At 33.7% G+C, this 24,416-nt stretch overlaps 1 protein-coding gene across 8 annotated transcripts; it reads left to right on the forward strand.

Annotated features, from left to right (window-relative positions):
* The first annotated feature begins 429 nt into the window (after positions 1 to 429).
* LOC126779894 (uncharacterized) lies at positions 430 to 24,375 on the forward strand. Of its 8 annotated transcripts, none has more exons than XM_050504054.1 (9): positions 430 to 493; positions 7,286 to 7,530; positions 9,412 to 9,647; positions 11,458 to 11,851; positions 14,097 to 14,305; positions 15,592 to 16,065; positions 17,748 to 18,353; positions 20,898 to 21,365; positions 21,965 to 24,375. In XM_050504054.1, exons 2-9 carry the CDS (start codon positions 7,305 to 7,307, stop codon positions 22,130 to 22,132), a joined length of 2,781 nt encoding a protein of 926 aa, XP_050360011.1. In that variant the 5' UTR covers positions 430 to 493; positions 7,286 to 7,304; the 3' UTR covers positions 22,133 to 24,375. The 8 variants fall into 8 exon arrangements, with proteins under 8 accessions (XP_050360011.1, XP_050360009.1, XP_050360012.1 ...); XM_050504052.1 differs by lacking the exon at positions 430 to 493 and adding an exon at positions 590 to 837; XM_050504053.1 differs by lacking the exon at positions 430 to 493 and adding an exon at positions 708 to 763.
* Positions 24,376 to 24,416: the final 41 nt, after the last annotated feature.

Below are 24,416 nucleotides of genomic sequence, written 5' to 3' on the forward strand. Positions count from 1 at the left end.
AAGAAGAAGAAGGCAATAAAAAATCCTAGAATAGACTATGAGTATAGAAGAGGAAATTTTAATAGAATAAATATGTGTTCATTTCTATTATGTATTAATTTGGTGTATAATATTGTCCCCATTATCATACATTTATTTATTACTCGAGATAAGATTCAAGACTTTCAGCACATAATTATGTAGGTATTTATTAATTTGATTATTAACAACCTATTTTTATTTATAAAGTTACAAGTTTAACCTAGCATCATCAGAAATAAATATTTGATGTAGTTTTATAAATTTTCTAATTTGATAGCCACTTGTAAGGTAGGCTTTATAATCTTAGGTAGTAACGGGTAGATATAAAATTATTGTTATTATTTTAACATTCCAATAAACACATCTGACACATGAATGTAATGAATCAGTTAAAAATAATTGTGACGATTGCAATAAGTTTGTGGAAAACATATTGAAAAGTCGGTGAATTTATCCAATTGTGACAACAAAAGTACGAATCGATTACTTTTTTCTTTTAAAAAGTCACTGTAGCAATGGTAACACTATTAAACATGGGGATTTCCTTTGTTACCTGTGTAGCGTTTGTCTGTTGATTTATAAATTAAAAGGTTTAAAGATGTATGAGTTACATTTATTAAATGATAGAACTCGATAAATAAGCTTAGATGTCGTGCTATAGTGTGGCCATTTTCTTTTAAATTTTCATACTTACGGTAAGAATTACCGTTCGTAAGAGGTCATGGTGTTTTATCTGATAAAGGTATTGTTTGAATTCTTATTTTACCTTGTATTATTTTCAAGACCGGAACATCGAAATGGTACTTCAGGTGTAAAGTAAGTTGATTATTGTATTAATATTACATCCACACATTATTGTGTTTTTCAAAACGTCGTCTTCAATTATTATTTTATTTAATTTGAACGCACTGAAATAATGATTAATTTTTATATAAAGTTTATTTTTAATCATATAATTCTTTGACTGTGTATTCATATAAAATCATAATAATTGCAATAATTTTTATTTTATTTATTTAATATTTTATTTTGTATCTCTTTTCATTTTCTTTTTTTAATTTAATATTTTTAAAATACTGAAGGAATTTTATTTAATACAATAGGTATAAAAACAATAATTGAATTTTTAAACTTCTGTTGGTGTTCCATTCTAAACATTTATATTTTTTTATTTTTACACTTAGCTGTTGTACATATTTAATATTTTGTTTTGCTTATCTGTTATATTTTCTTTTATTTTTTAATTTAAAAATATTTTTAAAATACTGAAAGGATTTTATTTGCTACAAGAGCAATAAATGAATTAAAAAATCTTAATTTTAAACTACCATTAGTATTCCGTTTAATAGATGAAAAATGAGTTGACTTTTGTAAAATGTAAATAATAATTATTTTAGTGCGACTACTATTTCCTGTTTTCTTAATAAGATAAATACCCTAATAATAATTCAATAGATGTTAAAACTTGATTATTTTACTTAAGTTATGCAAACTTCAACAGGAGGACCAATTAATTTTGCACTCAGTAGATAGAAATTGTTATTGATCAGACAAAAGCTGCTAGCATACTAGCCAATATTCCACTTGCTCATGATTTTTACAGTTGCTATTTTTAATGTAGATTTTTATATGCATATATTAGATTTTTATATATGTAAATAATTCTCATGTAAATAAAATAATATCAAATTTTCGATCATTCATTCATTTGATTAAAAGTAAAATAATTGGATAATTTGTATCAATCATTTTACTTTTTATTTAAGTTATAATTAGACATTTTTTATGTATACATTTTATATGTAATAACCAAGATTATATCGATTTAGTGTAATTTCTGTGGTTCAGTGAATATCCTTTTGCCTAATAACACTGGTGGTAGGGCTTTGTGCAAGATCGTCTGGGTAGGTACCACCCACTCATCAGATATTCTACCTCAAAACAGCAATACTTGATATTGTTGTGTTCCGGTTTGAAGGGTGAGTGAGCCAGTGTAATTACAGGCACAAGGGACATAAAATCTTAGTTCCCAAGGTTGGTGGCGCATTGGCTATAAGCGATGGTTGACATTTCTTACAATGCCAATGTCTAAGAGCGTTTGGTGACCACTTACCATCAGGTGGGGGCCCATATGCTCGTCCACCTTCCTATTCTATAAAAAAAAAAAAACATAATAAATGAGTTTCTTTTTCATGTCTTTTTTATGGGTTTTATAAATGAAATTAAAATAGTCTTTATTTGTTTAGTGCATTGCTTTAAATTATGTATATAAACTGTCCTCTTATACACATTTCAGAGCACATGAAATCTACACTTGTCACTTCGATAGTTTAAATTTAAAGTTAGTTAGCCCCGACTTTATACGAGTTGAACATATTTAATATTTTGTTTTGCTTATCTGTTATAATTTTTTTTTAATTTAAAAATATTTTTAAAATAATGAAATGATTTTATTTGCTAGTTTCACTAGTGGTGTAATTCTTTAAATACATTTAGTAGTTTTTGAATTTATCCATTACAAACAAATACAAAAATTCATATGTTATCTCTTAAAAAAATAGTAAAGAAAACCATCTCTGAAAAGTTTTGTTTATATATTACTGATGTAGCAGTTTTTTATGTATATATATATACACACACACACACATATATACATATATATATATTATTTCACTTAGTATTTCCAGCTGCCTCTTTATTTGTTTATGTTGCAATATTTCGCTTCTACTTTTATTAATTAAATTATATAATTTTAATGACTCAAGAGTAGCCTAGATTAATAAATTATAATTAGGTCGTTAATTGGAATACTGTTGTGTCATAGATAGAGTTATATTAATGAAGAACTGTTTGTTGTGTTATATAGAAGGGCTTAAAATAAGTACCCAAGCGAACAAAGAAAAAAGATACATTCGTGAACTTTAAGTTGCTATAATTTTTGATAGATTCAACTCATTTTGATGAAATCAAAACCACATGATAGCTTGGAATACTCCTTATAATAATTCAGTTGTACGCATATATAATTACCCGTTTAATTAAAGATTATCCAGGACATACAGACAAAAAAAATTGGAAGTCAAATTCAACGGCAACTTTATTAAATATAAAAAAAAAACTCGCACTAGGCACGCAGTCCAATAATTATGCTATCGTTTAAACAATCCTCAAGCTTCATGAAACCATATGACACCGGATGTTGGTTCAGCAACAGACATAAATCCAATACAACTACGTCTGTAAAAACGTCTACGTACTACACCACATTGCTGTTTCGATTCGGAACAGGCAACACTTTATTATTGAATTTTAATGTAGTTTTTATTATATGTATTGCGCTACGCTATTGAATACGCTCGAGTTTATTTACTTGCTCCTCTCTAAGATCAAGATAGCAGGTGTCAGAGTAATCAAGGATTGGCAGGAGGATAGTTTGTGCTAACGCAATTTTGGTAGGATTTGGTAGAAAATTACGTTATCTGCGAATGGATCCAATCGAGTAAAACATTTTCCTGCTCACTTCGCTTATTTGTGACATCCACGAGAAGTTTTGATCAATGTATTCCTAAATGCATTTGTATTTGTAAATTTTCTTTGAATTAATCGAATTTATGATAATAATTTTGATGATGTTCTCCTGAACGATTTTGGCGGGGGCCACTCTCAAGGGAGACTATCGAACTGCCCAGGAAATATTATAGTGCCAAGTGTGTGTGCGAACATAGATGCACTCTCTATATTCTCTCTCATAATTCGATGGGACGGCAATCCGACATGACGGAAATGAGTTCAAGCTGAAAACCAAAAGCTTTACCTGCTTTCCGAGGTACACACACAAACATGTCCAACTTTTAAAACTCCGATCAAGAATATTTCGACAAAAAAACCCAATATTTTTTTATCGGCCCGACCCGGGGTTCGACCCCAGGTTCCGGGAGTTGCGGCCTTATCAAGCCACTAGACCAACGAAGCAGTCAAGTCGCCACTTATAGATAAACGTCGTGATATTTCTTACAGGTATTTTATATATTTCGGCCGGTTAAAGTGGTTAGTAGACACTTTCCTTTCAAGCCGAAGGTTGTGGGTTCGATTCCCACCCAGGACAGACATTTGTGTGCATGAACATGTCTGTTTGTCCTGACTCTGGGTGTAATTTTAAATAAGTAATAATATAAGAAATAATATAAGTATGTTTTACAAAAGAAAAGTAGTATATGTAGTATATCGGTTGTCTGGTTTCCATATTACAAGCTCTGATTAGCTAGGGATCAGATGGCGTGTGTGTGAATATTATTTTAATTTTATTTTTAAACTCGACATTTGTATATATAGTTAAAACTCCATTGAAACAGTATTCGTGAAAAACTCATTTGCTCGATCATTTTCATGTCGACTTACGTTGCGATCATTTTCAATGCGACCAACGAATGAACCACCTGACGGTAAATGGTATAACAACATTATACCATTAATTACTTTACATAAATAATGAAATAATTATTTAGGCGAACCGTCGGTGTCGCGTGGCACGCGTTATCGGATAGCCGGCCATTTCTTACATTGCTAATGTCTATGGGCCTTGGTGACCGCTTACCATCACGTGGCGCATTTGCTCGTCTACCTATCTATAATACAAAAAAATACATGCATTAGTATAGTGCGATTGAAACCGGTATTTATAATTTACAACAAAGAATGTAAAGTTACTCTACATAAGTAAGGCAACGGCTTATATAAACAAAGAGTCAAATGAACCGATTATATCAAGATATGGTCGTGATATCAAACCAGTAGTTCGCTTCGCTTTATAATCGAATCTATTTAGACAGCACTACAAGCTTTATAAAAACATCATTTGTAAATATGAGAAAACAACATAGAAAAAGTTCCGAAGAAGAAAAAACAACAGCGCAAAATTTCGTTTGTAGTACCTTCTCTTCGTTTGTAGTACCTTCTCTTCGTTTGTAGTAATGGTCATTTCGTTTATAGTAACTTGGTATATTTCATTATCGTTCGTATTTGTTTTGAGAAATAAAAAAAATTGTTTAAAAGTTTAAAAAAAAAATTTTTTTTACGTAAAAAAAAGTTTTTTTTTTTGCTTCAACTACAAAAGATTTTTTTTTCACTACAATCAACTACAAACGATTAACTTCAAGAATCCACTATTCATTTTGAGTGTCGACAAAACCGGGGTATGAGTTTTTTCGATGTCCTCTAATTTTTTTTAGAGCTACTACAAACGAAAATAATTTTACTACAATCAACTACATACGAATATCTATAAGAATCAAAAAGAAAAAAATCGATTTTCAAAAGTCGGGTGCCAAGTTCACACAGCCGCGGTCTGTCTATTGAGTATGGCTACTACGCATATAACTCTTGAACGCGTTGACTTAGAAACTTGAAATTCTCTTTTGGGTATCTTTTATTGACTTGCATACAAAATTTCAAGTTTCTAAGTCAACGCGTTCAAGAGTTATATAAGCAACAAAGTACAGTACCGTTACGTAAAAAAGTTTAGGCTCAGGAATGTCATCTGTCGGCTAGTTTCAGCGACGTAGTTGGCTAATCTCTCTTGAGATTGGCAACCATGGTCGAAATCGGTCTGGAGGACATTATAGGTAATATATAATATTAAATGTAATACGAATTATTTTTTAAATAATACTGAATAGTATCTGTAATTTTTGACATTTCAAAATAATAATCTATATTTTTAATCTGACAGCAAGAACATTGACAGATATTAGTAATGGCGGGAAATTGATTGAATACTTTCTTACAAGCATTGCGTACCAAGTTCTTACAATAGAGTTGTATCTAGTTTGCGTGACTATATATGCTCGCAATAATAGGATATTTAGTACGAAAAATAAATGCAAGAATAATATTTATTTATTCAAATATTCACTTTTATCCAACGAATATGAATTTGCGGAGCTGAGTTTTGAAACATTGGGTCCATGGTCGTCTGATACAAAAAGAATAATAAAAGATATTTCTAAGAAACTGGTCCACACTTCTGGTGACCCAAGAGCTGGCGCTTATTTAGCCTAAAGGCTGAGTCTAGCGGTGCAGAGAGTCAATAGTGCCAGCGTCTTGGGTACAATATCACAGGACAATCTTTAAAATGTCTGTACATAACCAAATAAGTAAATAATTGATTTAAAAAAAAAATAGATTAATTATGACCCAGACCAGGGTCACGTTAGCATGCGCAAGCGATCCCGTGGCGCTCCTCCTCAAAACGGAAAGGGTACCGCTGGTTTTTAGTGGGTATTCCGATGTTCGGGGCGCACTCGGTGCCTTGGACACCGGCGAGCTCCACCTGGGTGTAATTATCTATATAAGTATGTATTTACAAAAGAGAAGTGGTATATATAGTAATCAGTTGTCTGGTTTCCATAGCACAAGCTCTGTACAAGGTTAATTTGGGATCAGATGGCCGTGTTTGAAAAATGTCCCGGGATATTATTATTATGAATAATAAAAGCATGAATACCTATTGTGATTCTCGTTAAATTAATTAGTAAATACTATTTAATATATTATAATAATATAAAAACAATGTATTTGAATGTGTTAAATGCAATTTTATATTTTTCTATATAATACAGCATATCATATAAGTTTTCATGTAATATTATCTTTGAAAAAAAAGGGAAGTAATGTGCCGTATGCATATACGCATTAGCAACATAACATACATACATACATATGTATTATTTGATCACCAAGTCTAAACAAATTATAAATTAATATTATTCAATGTATCGCTGTACTTCGGAATAAATAGTCATCAATCAAATGAGCCGAGATTGCCCAGTGGTTAGACCGCGTGAATCACAACCGATGATCGTTGGTTCAAACCCGGACAAGCACCACTGAATTTTCATGTGCCTAATTTGTGATTATAATTCATCTCGTGCTTGACGGTGAAGGAAAACATCGTGTGGAAACCTGCATGTGTCAAATTTCATTGAAATTATGCCACATGTGTATTCCACCAACCCGCATTGGAGCAGCGTGGTGGAATAAGCACCAAACCTTCTCCTCAAAAAAGGAGAGGAGGCCTTAGCCCAGCTGTGGGACATTCACAGGCCGTTACAATCAAATGGTCTATTATTTTTCACTTCTAATAACGTCACGTCAACCCTCTATCGCTTTCTACATCCTTGTGTGTGTACAAGTGTGAGAGAGATGCATGTCCTTTTCTGTGTATGCCAAACATATATTTTTTTTAATAATATTACGATTGTTACAGCGACAAAGACGCGAAACCGATGACAGAAGAAAATGACAAAATGGCATTACCCGAAATATACGTTGAGTGTAAATATTTACCGAGCATCGATAAACGTATCGCTTGCACAGACAATGGGCAATATTTCAACAAAGTTTACGAAATTGACGGCATTGTTTTCAAAGAGGAGCCGAGTAAAGATGACGACGCTTTACAAGAATTCGAAATCCACACCGTTGAAGACAATGTGACATTAAAAGACACAGGTAATAAGAATACATACATAATAATACATACACACATAAGAAGTGGCTGTTATAACATATATTTATCTCTTTTTGACATTATTAATTTGACATTCGAAAGAAGACAGCACTCTTTAGCTAATATCTCGTCTAATAGCTAATATACGTCTTGCACCAAACGGGAAGCCTTTTAACAGTATAGAACAATAACTGGGCCAAGGCCTCCTCTCCCTTTTGAGCAGAAGGCTTGGATCTTATTCCACCATACTGCTCCAATGCGCGTTGGTGGAATACACATGTGGCAGAATTTCAATGAAATTAGACACGTGCAGGTTACCTCACGATGTTTTCCTTTACCGTCAAGCACGAGATGAATTACAATCACAAATTAAGCACATGAAAATTCAGTGGCTTGCCCGGGTTTGAACCCACGATTATCGGTGAAGATTCACGCGTTTTATCCACTGGTTCATCTTGATTTTTTTTCCAAAAAAATAATTTTCTGAATCGGTTTTTAAATTACTTAATTCAGAGGTAACAAACACTAAAATAATGCAACCGAACTGATACGCTTCTACTTTTTTTTTGTTTAAAATTCTGTTGCAATTTGCTGCGCCGCCAACTCTGGGTATTAAGATGTCATGTCTCTTGTACCTGTACCCTGGGTCGCTCGCCCTTCAAACTGGAACAACAATACTAAGTACTGCTGTTTGGTGGTAGAAAATATGATAAGTGGGTGGTACCTACCGCACGGGATTACGAATCGTTCCTTGCATATAAGAACCCACTTCAATTGATTATCTTTGAATTGTATTACTATCAATGTTATGATTGCATGCGTTCACGTTTTAATTGTAATAATATTCCATTATCTATTTCTTGGAGTGTACAATTTTAATATTATTGGTAATTAGTTTACAGAAATCATGATCATTACATAGGATTTGATTTAAATTTACATTATAAATTTTTATTATTTTAGTCAAATTTTAAAATAGTCCCTCCATAAAGCAAGCCGCATTTCCGCGCTGTATGGCAATGGACAACCTTTGTGCCAAGTGTGACCCGGAGCGACTGTCAAATTCCCACTTTCTTGGAGTAGTTCCACTCAATATAATAACAATACGTGCTATAAATATGATATAGATAAATAAAAACATACCCTAAAAGAAGTTTTAAATACTAACCTGGATACGAAACGATCCTCTGGACCCAAATAACCTTTTCCAGGTCTCCAGGAATTAAGCGATGCTACTGCTATACTGAGCCTTGAGTGTACTTCCCGCGTACATCGCATCGCTTTTCCAATAAAAACTAGATCCGAATCGGCTTATCAATTTAGGAGCTACGATGCCACAGACAGTTTTTTTTATAAAAAAACTGTTTTGCGTCGATTAAAAATTAATAAAGTCCGATGATCATGATTGCTTATTATATTGGCCGTATCCGGAGTTTGATCCCAAAACCTCTGGCTTCTGTGGCTTTATAAGCTACTGGTGTTCGCCCGTGGTTTCGCCCGCATATTAAGTAAAATATGTTGGTAGAGGTACATCCTTCTTCAGGGTCCAAGCTTGCTTCATACAAAATTTTATCAAAATCGGTTCAGTGTTCAAGCTTAACAGAGTTCGCATTTATCGTCACGGTAGCATGCGTAAGCGATCCCGTGGCGCTCCTCGTTAAGACGGTAAGGGTACCGCTTTCGCGGCGCAATCGAAGCCTCGGACACCGGTGAGCCCCACATACCCCCTCCCCCACTATTCCCGTGAGGAAACGCGTAATGCATTTTTCCAGCGCGAAAAAAAAGAGTTCGCATTTATAATATTAGTATAGAATTACCAGAAAAACATAGCAGACAATTTTCGTATAATATTGTATGACACGATCATATGTTTTTTTTTTTAGGTAACCGACCTAAGGTCCTACTGTTTTCCATCCAAGAGACGCCATATGGTATTATTATAAATTCAAATATACTCGTCCCAGAAAATAGTTACCATACGATAATAAGTGACCAGGAAAAATGTTTAGTCTGTGATGTGCCAGTGGAATTATCAGGAGATCATCTAAAATTAGATTCACATAAAGATAATTTAGAAAAATATCAACCGTTGAAGGAATATGATGGAGTCATTAGAAAGGTATGTTTTTCTTTTTTAAATATATATTTTTAAAGCTGTATGGAAATATAAATGTCAATAAAAAAAAACAACTAATATTTATTTTAAAGTACTACATATAATATTTATTATCATATGAAACTATTTATGTATATTATTTATATAACATAAATTGTTATATTATCCGAAATACATATCCATAAGCAAGGTGTATAATTTTTATTAATATGATTTTAGTATGTTGTTTTCAGGGAAAAATTAATGTTCGAAAGGAAACTTAAATTAAAAAAAAAACATTAAATACATACTATACAAAAATGTTTTTATATAAAAATAGATATGTAAATACATATGGCTTATCTTTTATCTATATAAAGTTCATTTGTATTTTTACTCTTTGACAGATGGAACTAGTGAGTGCGAAAACGTAATATTTCGATTACCGCTTCGATTATTGACAATGTAGTATTTTTGCCGATGAATAAAAAAATCTTTGTTACCGGTTTCTATGCCTAGTGTTTATTGATATTGAACAATATACGCGCTGTGTTTACTTTAAAATCGATTGCATGGTTTTATTGCCAATAATAGCGTAAAAATAAACGATTCAATTGTTTGTCGTATCGATTATTTAGTGTTGTATACGTGGATATGAAATCGGGGGATCAAACGGGGGGGGGGGGGATTGACGGGCCGGTTGGTGTGGTTGGTAGTAACTTGCCTTTCACGCCGAAGGTTGTGGGTTCGATTCCCACCCAGGACATACATTTGTATGCATGAACATGTCTGTTTGTCCTGAGTCTAGGTGTAATTATCTATATAAGTATGTATTTACAAAAGAAAAGTAGTATATGTAGTATATCAGTTGCCTGGTTTTCGTAGTAAAAGCTCTGCTTAATTTGGGATCAGATGACTTTGTGTAAAAGAAAAAATCTAAAAAAAACGAAGGGAGTGCTTTTCACTGTTCATATAAGTAAAATTTATTTAAACACCATGGATATTTCTTCCACACAATATATATATATATATATATATATATATCCAGTAGCGAATCTAGACAGCGCGATTCAGGAATGTGATATATTCAATCAGCGCCATCTATCGTTCCCGTATTGTAACATACGCCAATATATTATATAATTATATAATATGGAGCTAGTTTAGTTCATGTTGGAGTACTAAGGATAATAAATATATAACTAAGTTTCACTTAATATACTTCACTTAATTAATATACTTTGGCTTTACTAAGTATATATGTATTAAGAATTAATTAATTTATATATTTGTGTAGATGTAAGATTTTTCAACTCATTACATTGAGTTTCAACAACATTTATTAGCATTTGTATGTTTATCCATTGATATTAATAATGTCCTCCAGTCCGCTTTTGGACACGGCGGCCAATCTCAAGAGAGATTAGCCAACTGCACAGGAGATATGATAGTGCACGAGTGTGTGCGCAAACACAGGTGCACTCTCTATTCCCTAACTCTCATAATCCGATGGGACGGCAATCCGACACGACCGGAAAGAATTCAGACGCAGGACCAACGGTTTCACGTGCTTTCCGAGGCACGGGAGTGTACACACTTCCAACTTCCAGACTCCGGGTTGCTACTGAGAATTTTCTGACAGAAAAAACCCAATAACTTTTTATTGGCCCGACCTGGGAAATAAACTTTCTGTATTTGCGGCTTTATGTAGCCACTAAACCAACGAGGCGGTCAATGAGCGAGCGCTTCTATATTGAATAAAGATTATGACTGCATTTTTGTATTTTATTTTTACTAATAAATAAACACTATATGTCAAATATATAACTTTTAGATTAATGCGAAATATTATTGCGCCGTTTGTAATGTGATATTCAAGAAAGCGGTTATCGACGAACACTTTTCTAGTACAAATCATGAGGCAAAGACGCTTTTCGCGATAAATCGAGCGTCCGATGTACTGTATAGTTTTAAGAACGATAATCTAGAAAAATCTACCAATTACCATTTCGATTGGAATAAGATCCGCGATGTTTGCGATGAGAGCGATGAAACCACTTGTGCTGTTGATGAATGTGTTGGAACGAGTAACGTTACGAATGATGACGTTGTAAAAAACGTTAGCGATAATGATAGCGATAATGGTAGCGATAATGTTAACGATCGTTCGTCAAGAACGCTATCATATGCAGCGGTCGTTAAAAAATATGATACAATAAAATATAAAGGTAAGTGCACTAATATATATATATATATATTCGTTGGCGTGGTTGGTAGATACTTGCCTTTTCACGCCGAAGGATGTGGGTTCGATTCCCACCCAGGACAGACATTTGTGTGCATGAACATGTCTGTTTGTCCTGAGTCTGGGTGTAATTATCTATATAAGTATGTATTTACAAAAGAAAAGTAGTATATGTAGTATATCAGTTGACTGGTGTCCATAACACAAGCTTTGTACAAGCTTAATTTTGGATCAGATGGCCGTGTGTGAAAAATGTCACAGGATATTATTATTATTAATAATTTATAATAGGCAGACAGACTGGCAAAGGCTATGTGATGGTAAGTGATCACCACCCTTAATAGACATTGGCGCTGTTTTTTCGTCAATACTAACCCGTGGTAATAATATGTTACGTCCAGTGCTTGTAATTACACTGGGTCCCTTTTAACCGCAACATAATTCAAGTAATGTTTAGCGTCATTTAAATATAAAGCAAATTTTTTTACAAAATTTCAATGTTATGTCGCATGGTATGTAATATTATAAGCGGAATAAGTCAAACTGTCTGAACATCATACGTCAAGCTGTCGGATTGGTTTTAAAAAATTAATACACTTTTGGCGGGAGGCAACGCAAAATACGGTCAGGGGTATCGCTAACATAATTTTTGTAATAATAATTTATAGACATACATAAGTAAATAGATCAAATATTTTTCCAATAAATGTATTAAAATTCATTTTGTTTTGTTTATAATGTAATTAATAAGACGTCATATTTATCCATTTAACAATCACGATAAGACTAATTTTTTTTTTAATTTTTTTTTTTGTAATTTTGACATAAATTTTGTTTAATAATACTTCATTGAAATCCATTAATAAAATTACAATATTAAAAGAACAATAATATTTATAATAATATTCGTAAATGCATGCAAAAACGTATGGTAAATAAAACCTTGTTTTAAAAGTAAAGTATTCAAAAAAAAATTATATAATTACATACGTGTAACCTAAACAAATTTGATATTGGTATATAAAAAATTTCGTTCACATTTACTTGTCTAACAACTAAATATGTCGGTAGATCAAAAAACAATTTTGTTATCATAAAAACATTACTACCGACAAAAGATTATATTTCTAATTATAAAATTATATATATTCACGGAAGAGACTTGCGTCTGAGACAGTGTCCTTGTTCATCTTAAAACAATTGAATAAGTACGTAATCATCAATGTTAAGTTTGTTAAATAAATAAATACATTAAAAAATTATAATTAAAAATGATATGTGATGTGTGCCCCAGACAGGTTTGCACAAAGCCTACGCACAGTCTGCCCTAAAAAGTAGTGTATTGTTCTCAGTGTTCATGTATGTGTGTGTTACTTTATTCCGCAAAACAGCAGTACTTGGTATTGTTGTGTTCCGAATGGAAAGGTGAGTGAGCCAGTGTAATTACAGGCACGAGGGACATAACATCTTAGTTCCCAAGGTTGGTTGGCGCATTGGTGATAAAGGTTAACATTTCTTTCAAATGCCAATGTCTAAAGATGTTGGTGACCATTTACCATCAAGTGGTACATATGCTCGTCCGCCTACCTATTCTTTAGAAAAAAAACCATAACTCTTACCTGAACGGTTTTGGGTGTGTCGTTAGAATCATCACATCATCCAAGTGACCAGCGCTCAAGACGCGTGGCAAGGCGCGTATCTTAATAAATAATATCCAAACACATAAGGTGTTGTTTGATTTGTATATATGTGGTAATTGCTTATATAACATTAACTGAAATGCAATATATTTGATGTGAGACAACTATGACATGACGTGAGCCGAGATGGCCCATTGTTAAGAACGCTTGAATCTTAACCGATGATCGTGGGTTCAAACCCGGGCCTCACCACAACTGGATTTTCATGTGCTTAATTTGTGATTATAATTCATCTCGTGCTTCACGGTGAAGGAAAATATCGTGAGGAAACCTGCATCTGTCTAATTTCACTGAAATTCTGCCACATGTGTATTCCACCAATTGGTGGATTACGCTCCAAACCTTCTCCTCAAAAAGATGAGAGGAGGCCCTTAGCTCAGCAGTGGGACATTCACTGGCTGTTACGGTACGGTTACGAGACGATTAAAGAAAGCTGAAAAACAATCTCGCTGTAACCTGATTCGCTTTCTGGCAATCGTCTTTTTTTAATTCCTGACACCGTCATAATAACCCAATATTTTATTTCAGATATAATTCTGGATGGACGGAAAGTGCAAGTGACATTTGACTCGTGGCATATGATACTCACGACCAGAAAGAACGAGTTCTATTGTATGGTATGTGTCGGCTTCCACGACATCGGTGATAAGGCTGACCACTGTTCAGACGAAACGCATTTGAACAAACTTGGCAATTGTGAAACTGTCGAGAGATACACGGAACACGTCGTGCGGAAGGTGAGTTTTGACTGATTCGAATTTCGAATTGATTTAGTAGGAGTATTATATATAAGTAGGAGGAGTAAAGGTAAATAAACCGTAGATTTATGTATTCCACGTGATAGCTCTGCTGTATTATGTACAAACGGTTCTCGATTAATATATCTTTATTTATAATACAACACTATTACACTTGGCTTTACTTCCTCCCAATCATTTATTTTACTTTTGACATAAGCGATCAGATATTCCACCGTCTAATAGCAATAATATTGTTTTGTTACGGTTTTTTTTTATAGAAAAGGTAGACGGACGAGCATATGGGTCACCTGATGATAAATGGTCACCGACGCCCATTGACTTTGGCCGTGTAAGAAATGTTAACTATCTCTTAATATAATAATAATTACACTGGCTCACTCACCCTTCAAACCGGAACACAACAATACCAAGTACTGTTGTTTTTTGGTAGAATATGTCATGAGTGGGTGGTACCGACCTAGACGAGCTTGCACAAAGCCCTATTACCAGTAAAGGGGTGAAGGATGAGAGCCAGTGTAACTACAGGTACCGGGAACGGGGGTAGTGGTTTATATTTAGTACATTGCTAATGTGTATGAGTGGTAGCGTAGTAACTTTTTATTGACCTGACCTGGAATTTGAACCCAGTACCTCGGCCTCTGCGGCCTTGCATGTAGCCACTAGACCAACGAGGCAGACTGCCGCTGCAACACGATTTCTAACTTGCGTCATAAAGCTACCTTCTTCAAAATTTTCATGAAGCCGTTGCGGCCTGATTGTCCTTCATTCTTCACCCATCTCGTCCATCATGACCACTCACCTTTCGACATTTTGCAATTATAAAGATTACTGAGAATATCGATTAAAACTTGCTCATAAATAAAATCGATTTTTATTAATAATCGAATCCGTAACTCGTTGGTACAACACTAATTGATTAATATCCGAGCCGTCAAAAGTCAAATAAAAGATTGCATAGACTATATTACATCAATTTGAGTACATGAATAATCACAGATTATTTAGATCTCGTAATGACGTCATTGTTTATTTATCATTACTCCTCAGACCATTGTTATTGGCTACAGATAAATGTGAAATATTACTCTTTTAAAATGAATCGAGTTAGGATTTTTTACAATCATAATCTTAAAAATTACATTTACGCAAATATGAGTTAATGATAACTATAAAAGATTATAAAATTCGATCCTTTGCCTAGGATATACAAAAAAAATTTTTTTGTTAAAAACCCCTTGCTTTTTTTTCCTTTTGATTCACAGTTAAATGACAGATTCTATCACTGTGGCATTTGCAACCAGTTACAATTAAATATCGATATTGACAATCACATAAATATCGTTCATTCAAAGAAAAACATTCAAAAAAACACAAACGTAACAATGCAAAATACAGATAAAGAAAGCCAAGCCGTTATAAATAACGCAAGCGACGAAAGTACTAGCGTTACGTGCTATGAAATGAATCGAAATTTGAATCCGATGCAGATGTATGAAAATGAACCAATGGTTCTATCATGTTGTTACATATATGTGAATCAATTTAATTATACACTAAGGGTATCATTAATAGCTTATAATATGGTGTGCAAGAGACCGGACGACTATTATTGCTTCAAATGTAACTGCTGTTTGACCGAATTTGCTATGAGCTGCCATATTTATAAGCAAGCTCATATCGAAAATTTGGCGTTCACGCCATTTGAGCCATGTTTTGGTGTTAACTTGATAAGATTGGTAAGTTCATCGTTCATTTCCATTCAATTTCGTTCGTTACGAGACGGTTTACACGGTACGCTGTAATCTGTGGTATGTCATTTCGTATGCGTTGCTGTATATGTTTGTGCGGTTTAAAGAATGATTGATATTAAATGAAACAAAATTGTTTTTATTCAAATAGATTTTTACGAAGTACTTATCATCCAGCGTTCACCACAGGTTCGAAATGTGACCATACAAATTTGTATTAATTGGGAGTTAGTTCCTGCACGAGATCCAGCAATTATTCAATCCACGCATTTTTGTCAGACATATTTCACACATACACAAAAATAATACGAAAAGTTTATTTTGTTAAATGAACTCTTATGTTATTAGCTGCTTATACTCCATATTTATTTATTGTTTTTTTTTAATTGTAAATTATTTCAACAAACGTCAGTTTTGACGTTTCAAATTTGCGGCGCATCGCGCGTCTGTCACGTTTTTTTGCAATACAAAAAACCGCGCGAAAATAATGCCGCGTCTAGATCTGTTTTGGTGTAGAAGCCACCGCGCTGCGATTTAGATTCGCGTTACTGTTTTGTGCACTATGGAATCGTGACCATCTGATCGCACTGCGGAAAAAATCGCGTGAAAGTAACAAAAAACGCGAGGAATTTTACTCGCTGAGATTTAGAAAGCTATTTATAAACCGCGAGAAAATATGTTGCGCGTCGACATTTGGCAGTGTGTACTCAGCCTCGTCTACACGTGACAATAAGTCGTTACTGCGACACCGTGATACGTTGAGGTGTGTGATATCGTGTGAACCGTCTCTAACGATAATACATTTAATTGGTGTGTCCTGGTTTGTAAGACGAGTACAGGGCCGGATTATCATCTAGGGCCCTATCGTCTATGGGCCCTTAGTGCATTAAATTGGGAAACTAAGCTTATTTTAATATTCATTGTATATATGTCTCCTATTTCATACGTCATATTCATATCTCAATACGGTGACGTCATAAAAAAGATTAAGGGGGCGAGCATAGTCTAAGGCCCATGTATAATCTGGCCCTGGGTGAGTGAACCAGTGTAAATACAGGCATAAGGGTAATAAATAGCTAGTATTTTTTTAATGCTAACATATACGAGCAGTCGTGACGACACACGACGAGACCCTTTGCCTGTAACCTTTATTAAATAATCATAAGCGAGCGTTCACATATCAAGTTAAGTGAGCCGCCGACTGTGAGCGGTCAACTGAAAAGCGGTTCCGTTAAGTAGCCAATCGGCGTGCGCGACACGTCGGGGCGTTGTATTACAATATTGAGAATCAGTTACTACGCTATTAACTACAGGCACGGGGGGTAGTTCAGAATGGTAGTGGCGCGTTGGCGTTGTAAGGAATGCTTAATATTCCGTCAATGTCTATGGATGGTAATGACACTTCAGGTGACACAGCCTGCCTAGCAATTTGAAATTTCCAATTTGAAATATGAATTCTACTTTTGTTACACTTTTCCATTATTTCAATTACATAGTTATGTCATTTAAATACCACACACCATATGATTGCCACTACCTAATACAATAAAAAAAGAATCGAAGAGCTTAATATTTATGGAAAAGCTGTAAAATGTAAACGCTCGCTCGCAGTCGGCGGCTAACTTTACGTAGGTGTGAACGCACCCTAACAGTTTAATATATAATTATAGGTCAATCAAAAGGCACATTGCACACTATGCAATATATTGTTTGATTCGCATTTAATAAACGTACATATAAATGATAAACTCCATATGTTTTTATTAAACGAAGCCATTGGAAAGCCAAGCAACGTAAACACAGCGATACAACCGACTGACATGACAAATCGAAATGAGAATATCGAATCGATATCGACGAACGATTCAAAAATGGAACTTCGAGAAACGAACGTCGTTGAAGCGAAGGATAAAACGAACGATTCGAAAATGGAACTTCGAGAAACGAACGTCGTTGAAGCGAAGGATAAAACGAACGATTCGAAAATGGAACTTCGAGAAACGAACGTCGTTGAAGCGAAGGATAAAACGAACGATTCGAAAATCGAATGTTACAACAGCGAATTCGTTTATTTGAAATATAAAAATACATACGCGAAAGTTACCCTTAATGCGTACAATAGCGTATTAAGCATTGGCGATGGTACCTCGTATTGTTTTGTGTGTTCCAAAATTGTTTTCGGATTGTTAAAAGATCATATTGAGAACCCAGATCACGTGGTCTCGATGAAAAAATTTAAATTCATCGATAAGAGTGAAAAACATTTGCTGCGACAGGCGAGTTTTATTTTATTTTTATTGTATGAATTTTTTTTATTTGAATAAGCAAAAGCCCAATTGTTATCCGCCGAAATTAATAATTGATTCAATATAAAATATATAGATTTCATTCATTCATTTCATTATTGGGACGCAAAGTCATCAATTACTATTTATCTATAACCTATTCCAACTACGAGGGGAATGAAGACAAATAGACAGCTTTGACATTGAAATGACGCGATATCATTGGTCGAATTCTTCTATAATCTATGATATTCATTATGGATTCGCGAAAACATGAAATATAATATAATTAGTTAAGTGGAATAATGTTGCATTAAAAATAAAAATATATTAATCGAGAACGTTTTGTAGTGTGTCATATAAAGCGCTATGCGCACCTTCTCCCTCCGCTGCAATAAGCGTCGCTGGGACTAGGGGAGTCCTCAGTACCCTGGTGATCCCCTAGATAATGCAGACTTGCATAGGCAGGCCGCCCGTCAGAGCTTCGCGGTAGTATGCGCAAGCGATCCCGTGGCGCTCCTCGTTATGACGGAAAAGGTACCGCTGGTTTTTTAGTGGGTATTCCGATGTTCGGGGCGCACTCGGCGTCTCGGAAATCGGCGAGACCCACATACCCCCCCCATTGTTCCCGTGGGGGAAACGCGTAATGCGTTTTTTCAGCGTATAAAAAAGTGTGTAATATAAAATGTAATATTAAGCAAGTTGCAGGAATATGTAAATCTAAAGTTTGCTTAAATTTACTCTTTTGATTGGAATAGGCTATGGCGGATCGATTTAAATTTCGAATTATAAGTCTAATATTAATTTCGGCCGTTAATCTGTAATGCTTTTCATAAAGATACTCAAGGTTAGATATTCCACCGCTAAATAGCAATACTTATTTTTATTTTTTTTTTATAGAATAGGAAGGCGGACGAGCATATGGGCCACCTGATGGTAAGTGGTCACCAACGCTCTTAGACATTAGCATTGTAAGAAATGTCAACCATCGCTTACATATCCAATGCGCCACCAACCTTGGGAACTAAGATTTTATGTCCCTTGTGCCTGTAATTACACTGGCTGACTCACCCTTCAAACCGGAACACAACAATATCAAGTATTGCTGTTTTGCGGTAGAATATCTGATGAGTGGGTGGTACCTACCCAGACGAGCTTGCACAAAGCCCTACCACCAGTAACTTAGTACTATACTAGACTACAGTCACACGGGACATAACTTTCGACGGAAATGCCTGTGGGCGATGGTTACCACTTACCATTAGAAGGGCCTTTTTCCCATTCGCCTACCTCTATTAAAACCCTTCCCATAAATATATAGATCACCCAAATGATATGAATGATAATGATAGAATCATCAAAATCAATCGAGTATCTTCTTGACGAGATAAGGCTCTTCTGTAAGAACAAACTCGAGACTCAGTGATATGCGACATTGACCGTTATAATCATAACATTACAAGAATAAACGCGTCAAAATAGTATACTCTGTACAGGTATTTTTATAATATACAAAATTAAAATAAAAAAAAACAAAATACACATTACAAATTTATAGCAATATAAGTCAGTTGGTTAAGTAGTATATCAATATAAATCGGTTGTCAATATGCCACGGGTCACTTTTTCCTCTACTTGATTATGATAATTTCACTGACCAATCGGTCAGTGAAATTATATGCCGGCCATATATGGCCGATATAGCCATATTAGCTATTTTGCAAGTTGCATAGTGCACAAGCAAACACGGTAATACTCTATTCTAATAACACGATGGGATGGGAAATGCCACAGATAAGATAAATTACATTTGCTTCTTAATTTTACATGAAACAGTCGTTACAATAAAGGACGGCATGTTCATCTTTAACTTTTAAATATCCAATCCAATTTTGTTTTGAAAATGAAGTAAAAATGTAATTAATATTTAATAGTTTTTTATAAGCGACATTAAAGCAAAGGCGACTATTTTTATATTTATCTATTTTATATAGGAGCTGGTGGTAGGGCTTTGTGGCTGGTGGTAGGGCTTTGTGCAAGCTCGTCTGGGTAGGTACCACCCACTCATCAGATATTCTACGGCAAATCAGCAATACTTGATATTGTTGTGTTCCGGTTTGAAGGGTGAGTGAGCCAGTGTAATTACAGGCACAAGGGACATAAAATCTTAGTTCCCAAGGTTGGTGGCGCATTGGATATAAGTGATGGTTGACATTTCTTACAATGCCAATGTCTAAGGGCGTTTGGTGACCACTTACCATCAGGTGGCCCATATGCTCGTCCACCTTCCTATTCTATAAAAAAAAAAAAAAAAATATTATATGTCTTATTGACATATTGGACTTATAATTATAGACCTTTGTCTTAATGGATCGTCGAATTCAAAAAGCTTGGCGATTCCTGTTTTAAAGTCATTGTGCTGCGCGACTTAGACAGACACTTCAGTAGCGTTTATAAATTATGTCGTATTGATAGTAATTGGTGTTGCCAGATTGTGCTGTATTGTATGTGTAGAGCGTATGTTTTTAATTACAGAACCAAACGACATTCCACTGCTGTAATTGCAATGTGATCGTCTCGAAATCGGAACTTTCCACTCACATGTCGTGGCAAGCATTACGCGAAACGAAAGTCGATAGAAAAATAAGAAGAAACGATTTAAAATCGGGAATAAAACAAATCGTAATCAATTTGACAAAGGAATCGTGTTTTGATACAGAGCAAAAATCTAATATCGAAGTGGTGTTTCGAATCGATATTAAACGTAATCAAAACATCGATTTGAAGAAGACGAATAAAATTATTATTCACAAAGGAAAAGCGGTTAAGGTGTGCTGGGATGCGTGGCATAGTGTTCACAAGAAGAAAGATTGCTACCAATGCCTTATGTGTCAAAAGGACGTGAAGTATTATGAGCTGAGCAGTCACATATCCAACGAGCAGCACAAAGATGCTATAAAGAACACATTCCAGAAGAATTATTTGCCAAATCTCCTGAGAAAGGTATAATTCTTTTCAATTATTTTTGTAACATAGCCTATCCCAATGATATTATATAAACAAATCTTTGATTTACATATTCCATGCGATTTGTTAATGGGTCTGTTATATTATGCCCTAAAAACTGTTCTCGATTAATATATATTTATTTATAACACAATACTACCACTTAATTAGTTATATTAACTAAAATACAGTTGTTGGGCAACTTTATCGAAACGTCATTAACGTATTCATAAGGAACGCCACAGATTATTGAGATCTCACTAATGACGTCATGTCAGTGCAAGGTCAATGTTGAAACTTTGACATTGGAATAGTCTATAAGCATATTTCATTGGATTTTAAGTTAATTAAAAGTTAGTGCATGCTGTGTATGTCCATAAAGGAGATATAAATAACATATGTATTAATTAATATATTTATTATAATCTTTGCAATATTATTGTCTGCCTATGATTCGTTATTTATTTATTTTCATTTAAAATAAGTAAGCCAACTGACAAATTGATAGAACCTACCCAGAAGGGCTCCCACAAAGATACCACCAAGTATAGTAAAGATTCTACAAATAACTAAATAACTTATTTTTTCATTTACAGGTCGATGAACAAATTCTGAACTGCCTAACTTGCAATATGCTAGTGTCAAGCAAGGATCACATTATATCGAAACACATAAGCGGGAAGAAACATATAAGCACTAAAAATAGCTTACAAATAGATTGTGACAATGTACCTGAATCAAAAGAAGACATTTTTAATCTATAAAAAAAGTCATAAAGCACCGATCGGTTGTGTTGAACTGGCTTATGAATCCAGTTGCAAGTCTGACGCACACATATTAGTGAAGTTACATAAGATTGTCTATTACAATATATATATACTTCCTTACTTATATATATTCTTTATCAACTTTATGTATCAATAACGCAAATGTGTGGTCGTAGACTTATATGACATTTCGTCGTATGCACAATTCTTTATGTTATGTAATTTAGGTAGTATTTAAAAGAAATTTGTAATCCCACTGCTGGGCACTGTTCAGTTGTGGCAGCTTAGAATTATATACAATCATCGTTAAAATCCTGATTGCCATACACACGCTCAGCCCGAACCACTGGGGCTAGCGCCATGAAAATTTGCATACGGGTTCCCTTTATATAGTAGGTTAGCATTGAGGAATGTTTTTTCAAAATTGGGTTGTATGACAAGAAGGCCTTATTTTTTTTAAGAAAGACGCAAGCGAATCCGCTTAAGTATAAAGTTTTTGTAAAAAAACTAAGTTTTTTCACCCTGTAAAAGTGGCTTAAAGTATATAAGTACTAAAATAATTATTTATTTGACGTTAAAATTATAGAAGTAAGTTATCATTTAAATGACTGTATCTATTTTTTTTTCTATAAGTATTATACACAATTTAATTGCTTAATTATGTAAAATAAACCCTATATTATGAATATAAGATTTGAATCTCAAATAAGTTACCCGTATATGTAAGATAATAGCGAATCCCCTATAATCTGATTGAAGATTGCCATTTAAGAAAAAGAATATCTAAACTTCGGTCTTTTGTTAAATGTTGCCAGAGTTGAAATCAGTCTTAGCGGACTGTCAAATAATATTAATAGATATATATCAGCGAAATCGGATTTAAATGCTTATATATGTCGAACGACTATAATTATTATTATTAATATATTATATAAGGTAATTAGTAGTACGGTTAAATTTAAAGTATTAAGTTTCAAAAACAAAATGGTGCCTAGCGAAAACCACCGAATAAATAAATGTATATATTTTTTGTTAGATAAATTTTAGCCTTATTTTAATGTATATTTGTATATAATTGATTTTAAAATGTAAAATGTATGAAAATGAATATATAAATAAAATTGGACCCTAAACCTTACTAATAAATATTGTAAGTCAATAATTGCTGTTGAACCTTCAATTTCGCTATATATAAAATAAGTAACTATTACTACGACTACTACTTTTATTACTACTATTACTACTACTGCTACGACTACTACTTTTACTACTACTATTACTACTTCTATTACTACTACAACTTCTACAACTTCTACTACTACTACTTCTATTACTACTTCTACTACTACTACTTCTATTACTACTTCTACTACTACTACTTCTATTACTACTACAACTTCTACTACTTCTACTACTACTACTTCTATTACTACTTCTACTATTACTACTTCTACTACTACTACTTCTGTTACTACTTCTACTACTACTACTTCTATTACTACTTCTACTACTACTACTTCTATTACTACTACAACTTCTACTACTTCTACTACTACTACTTCTATTACTACTTCTACTATTACTACTTCTACTACTTCTGTTACTACTTCTACTACTACTACTTCTATTTCTACGACTACTACTACTACTACTACTACTACTGCTATGTTTTTTAATATTCATATTAACCTGCGCCTATTTTATCTGTTACACTATATTGCAACTCAATATACTCTCTGTCTGTTATCAGTAATGAAAAAAATTAATGTAATGAAGTAAGTTATTAAAAGGTAGACAGCACAATGTATGTAAGTGCTATAAAATCTTTTTTAGTATGGGTTAGTGTCCAAGAACATATTTAATGATTTCTTTTTTATCTAAATTATTCTGACTGAAATTATATTTTAGATGTATTTTACAAGTTTTTATAACTAATTTGACGCTACAAGTATTACTTGTGCAACATTATATAACGAAATTTTATCGCTTAATTTAATTGTAATATTATATTTTTGATGTGTAAACATCTTCGCTCGGCACACGGTTCTAACTGAGGGTTCGAGCGTCATATGCGTCAGCGGGAGATTCATTATTGTGAGTGCGTTAATGTGTGCGTGAGATCCGTATACGCTCACATGTTTACAGGTCAATTCTTGTGAGTATCTTAACACACAATTTTATTTTTAAATATTTTTTTTTTCAAAAATCGAATATAAAAATATTGTTGTTATTTATTTTTATTTCTGTTTTATTTAAATGACCAGTATTATTAAATAAGTAA

Source organism: Nymphalis io, chromosome 30, assembly GCF_905147045.1.
Source record: "Nymphalis io chromosome 30, ilAglIoxx1.1, whole genome shotgun sequence".
NCBI classification, from domain to species: Eukaryota; Metazoa; Arthropoda; class Insecta; order Lepidoptera; family Nymphalidae; genus Nymphalis; species Nymphalis io.

What these genes read in the sequence shown, in the direction of transcription:
- LOC126779894 (XM_050504052.1), top strand. Translation starts at nt 743, where the DNA reads ATGGTGTTTTATCTGATAAAGGTATTGTTTGAATTCTTATTTTACCTT. An exon ending in GTGTTAACTTGATAAGATTG is followed by an intron (nt 16,066 to 17,747) that starts GTAAGTTCATCG and finishes ATATAATTATAG; the next exon opens with GTCAATCAAAAGGCACATTG. An exon ending in AAAAACATTTGCTGCGACAG is followed by an intron (nt 18,354 to 20,897) that starts GCGAGTTTTATT and finishes TTTTAATTACAG; the next exon opens with AACCAAACGACATTCCACTG.